Here is a 4,205-nt window from a genome sequence, read left to right as displayed (position 1 = left end):
TTTCAATTACACACATAAAGAATGGATATTTTTATTACATGATATTGGGTCAATGACTAACCATTTAGAAAAGTAACAAAGTTAGATCATTATACCATGTAAATTCTTCACCGTAAAAAGTATAACTCTTAACAATGGAGGAATTAAAAATACTAAGAAATAGTATGGAAAGATATTTGTATATTTCTGGCTTGGAAAGATCCAGACAAGTTGAAACCCAGAAACCACCAGGAAAAACGTTAACAAGTTTGACTAACCAAAAATGAAAACCATATATGACAAAAGATGAAGAAGAGCCAATGAAAAAATATTTACACTTCATAAAAAGTGTAATAATAATAGTCCTTCTACTCAAAAGACTTAAAATCATTAGCCGTAAAAAAGACAAATGGCCCTAGAAAAACGATTAAAGGATGTGAATACATAATTCCCATAAGATGAAATTAAGTGGACAATCTTTGAAAATTGAAGCGGCTATATAGAATTTCTTTTTGCTAAAAGAATTTTAAAAATCTGACAACATCTGAAGCTGGAGAGGGTATGGAAAAACTAGAGCTCTCATTTATTGTTGACCAAAGTATCAGATTGTTCAATGTTTTGAAAGCAATTTATCAAATTAATTAAAAGGTAATATGCGTGTACCATTTGGCCCAGCAACCCTTACTCCTAAGGACATTCAGCCTACAGAGAGAAGAACAAGAATGAGGAAATGTGAGAATGCAAACAAATTATTTAGGAATGTTTACTACAGTCTTGCTCATAAAGGACACAGTGGGGAAAAGCTGCAATGTCAGCATGGCTTAGTTGAGTGAATTGTGGTGCATCCTGGGATCTAGCCCTGCATTGAGCTCCCTGCTGAGTGAAGAGTCTGCTTCTCACTCTCCCTCTGCTGTCTCCCTGCTTGTGCTTGCACACTCTCTCTCTCTCTCCCAAATGAATAAATAAATAAATAACATCTTAAAAAAAAGAAATGCAACAGATTTCTATGGATTGACGATAAAGATGCTCATAATTTATTAGTAAGTGTAAAACTAAGGTAAAAAACAACGGTCCAATCGTTATTAGATTTTATTTTAATAAAACAGACGTGAGAATTTACATTAGATATATGCATATATATAAAATAATTTCAGAAAAATGGGACAAGTACCATACTAAACTTCTAAGGGCATTTTCCTATAAAGGATGGCATTAGATTAACAAAGAGGGAAATTTCATTTCCTACTGTGTTCTTTGGTAGTTTCCCAAGGATAGTACTACAAAACGTAGGCTGGAAATTATGTAATTAAGTTATACCATTATATACATATGCATATAAGAGCACAGCTTTATAAGATTTTGACGCATGATGCAATGAATTGGCAAAATATAATTCATTTAATTAGAAAAAGATTTCCAGATGTGATGATTGTAAATGAGAAATGACAGTTCAATAAGGAATCTTTTTTTTAATGTCCAAAGCCAGATTATTCTTACTACACAAAAGAGGAGGTAACTTACCTTTGGCAATGGCTTTCCCTCCTGGCAGTTGATGCCTCCAATGAAGACCATGTTGGGCATCACAGGTTTGGGATAGTCAAAAACAAAGTCAGCTCTTAACAACCAAATTGACGTATGGCTATAGAGATCATAAGGCGTGACAGCTGTTTGGAGAATCTCAGATGCAACTTCTAAAGGAGTTTTAAAAAAATAGTGGCAAAATAAATGTTCCTCTAAGTGGGAGATGTGATTCCACACTCTCTCTCTGAAACTCATGGCATCTGGAAACCCTAAAAAAATTCTAGGAACATAAGAAGGAGGACTGGGGCACTGTGTGCTTTCTTCAAGAAAATGGCAAAATAATCCCCTGGTGAAGACCACAGATGGAAGTGAAAAATACTTGGCTACAATTAAGCCACACATATCAAAAGGATCGAGAAACACTGCATCAAAAGAACTCTCCTTTATGTATTCTATTAATGTTGTGTCCCTAAACAAATTCTTACAATGTAAAAAAAGGTGTTCAAAAATGTCACTGGATGAATCGAAGAACATAGTAAGTAAACTTTGTTGCCGAATATTCCAGTGAGAGTCAGAGAAAGTCTTGAACATCTGATTCAACTCCTCCAGATTGTAAGCAGTGGAATAAGTCTTCACCGTAAAATTGGAGGATTTTCCCAGTTGCCAACTCACCTCTGGTATGATTAAAACCAACTCATGCCCTCTTTGGATGAGTTGCTCCACAACCAAACGCATGGTAAACCAGTGGCTCCCATCCATGGGTACTACCAGCAGCTTGCCTGCCTCAGCAAAGCCAGATGTCAGCAGGAGACACACACACAACAGAGGAAAGCCGGTCAAAATTGTGGCAGCCATTGGAAAACTGCAGCCCGGGGCAATCCAGCTGCTTGGGTTCTGAGCTGGTGTAATAGAGTCAGTCTGTGGAAGAAGTACAGGCACAAAGCCCGCCCCAGCAGAGGGCGTGTATTTACACATTCAGAAAAAAAAAAAACTACACTCATTGCCAGTGATGCCCTCCTAAGAACGATAATGAATGGGTAGCATTTGCTGACAAACATGCTTCTAAATTTTCCAGACAGCAGTACCATTTGATCTTTGCCTTGGACAAAGATCATGCATTGTATGGCATGTCAATGCTCTTCTGGAAACAGAATTATTAGACAACGTGTTGAGGACTCAGAGTGATAAAAAGGAAAGTAAATATCAATTAAAGTGATTTTTTCCAATTTTTTCCAAGGAAAGCTTGGGTTATCCTCAGGTTACATAAGACAATTTTGCCCAGAAAGAGATTGGCATCCCAGTTTCCAAGGAGGACATGAAGTCACTTACCACTAGCGTCCTCATGGACAATGGAACTGTATTCACATGAGCCTCTAAAAAGCCTGGCATTGCCACCGGTTTTTCCACTTCCAAACCCTTTGTGGGCTACAAAAAGGTTAAGAGTGCCAAATCCTGCCTCCATGGACCATTCTAGGGATTGATAGATGGAATAGGACTGTCCTCTATATTCAGTCATTTTCCCTACACACATCACATGCAGTGGGTGGTCACTTGCCTGAAGCTTGCCAGAAGCACTCTGCTAGGCATCCTCTCTCTTTCCTCTGGGCTTCTGCATTCCTCTGTCTAGACCTCTCTGCTGAAGGCTGACCTAATTTGGCCTGCTACCCACCTGCAGGAATCTTTGTATCTGTCTCCCAAACTCTACTGAGCACTTGTTGACGCCAGAGGGTATATCTTCTTCATATTTGCACTTTCCTTCTACAGGACCCATGCTATGCCTCACACATGGAAAGCACTCAAGGACTTTTTGTTCCACTGGACTGGATTGCACTGTGTGAGTGCAATTATGGGTGGCTTAAGTGGTGTATGTCAGATAAGACCCTGAGAAACATTTACTGAGGGATTCTAAAGCCAACCTGGGGGCATAATCTTTGTTAGGGGCCAACATGGCTTGTTCTGAGTTGCCCAAACTAATACTAGACAAATAATAATATTTGCTTAGTCACCATTTATATCAGGGACTGATGGACTTTCAGATGAATGTCTAAGAAACAAAAATGAAGGCACATGATCAATCTTTCTGGATGGCTTACTTCAGAATAGATATCAATAAGATATAAAATAGCAGAAAATCAATGAACCCAAAAGCTGGTTCTTTGAGAAGATGAATTAACCTGATGAAGCTCTAGCCAAACTGATCAGAAAAAAAGAGAGAAGAAAAAATTACCAACATCAGGAATGAGAGAGGTGGCATCACTCCAGATTCCACCGATGTTAGAAGGATAATAAGAAAGAATACCAAGAACAAATTTATGTCAGTATATCTACAAATTAGATGAAATGGATAAATTCCTCAAGGATGCAAACTATTGTAGTTTAACAGAGAAATATTACATAAATTAAGTAAAAATAAGTTGAATTAAGTTTGAATTCAAAGTTCCTACAAATAGAATTTCAAGCTAGATGGCTTCCTTGATACAAGCTACCAAACATTGGAGGAAGAAATAAATAAATTATTATTCAGAATATACCCTGAAAACAGGAAATTATATATTCTAGAGAACAATACCAAAGAGAACTTCCTAACCTTTCTATGAGGCCACAGAGTTTGTCTATGAGAACAGCATTGCCACATACCAAAACTAGATAAAGACATTAAAAAAAAAAAAAAAAAAAAGAAAAGAAAAATGCAAAGACCAATACAC

The 4,205-nt window shown here is 37.3% G+C and overlaps 1 protein-coding gene across 1 annotated transcript; it reads right to left on the bottom strand.

The window, feature by feature from the left end:
- Nucleotides 1-666: 666 nt before the first annotated feature.
- Nucleotides 667-3,016, bottom strand: LOC119865817 (UDP-glucuronosyltransferase 1A8-like). Its single transcript, XM_038573030.1, is given in 4 exon segments — nucleotides 667-681; nucleotides 1,501-2,286; nucleotides 2,288-2,394; nucleotides 2,830-3,016. Coding segments are annotated over 4 exon segments (1,095 nt in total).
- Between the last annotated feature and the right edge of the window lie 1,189 nt (nucleotides 3,017-4,205).

Source organism: Canis lupus, chromosome 25 (assembly GCF_011100685.1).
Source record: "Canis lupus familiaris isolate Mischka breed German Shepherd chromosome 25, alternate assembly UU_Cfam_GSD_1.0, whole genome shotgun sequence".
Classification (NCBI taxonomy): domain Eukaryota; kingdom Metazoa; phylum Chordata; class Mammalia; order Carnivora; family Canidae; genus Canis; species Canis lupus.
This window is presented reverse-complemented; position numbering and strand designations above follow the sequence as displayed.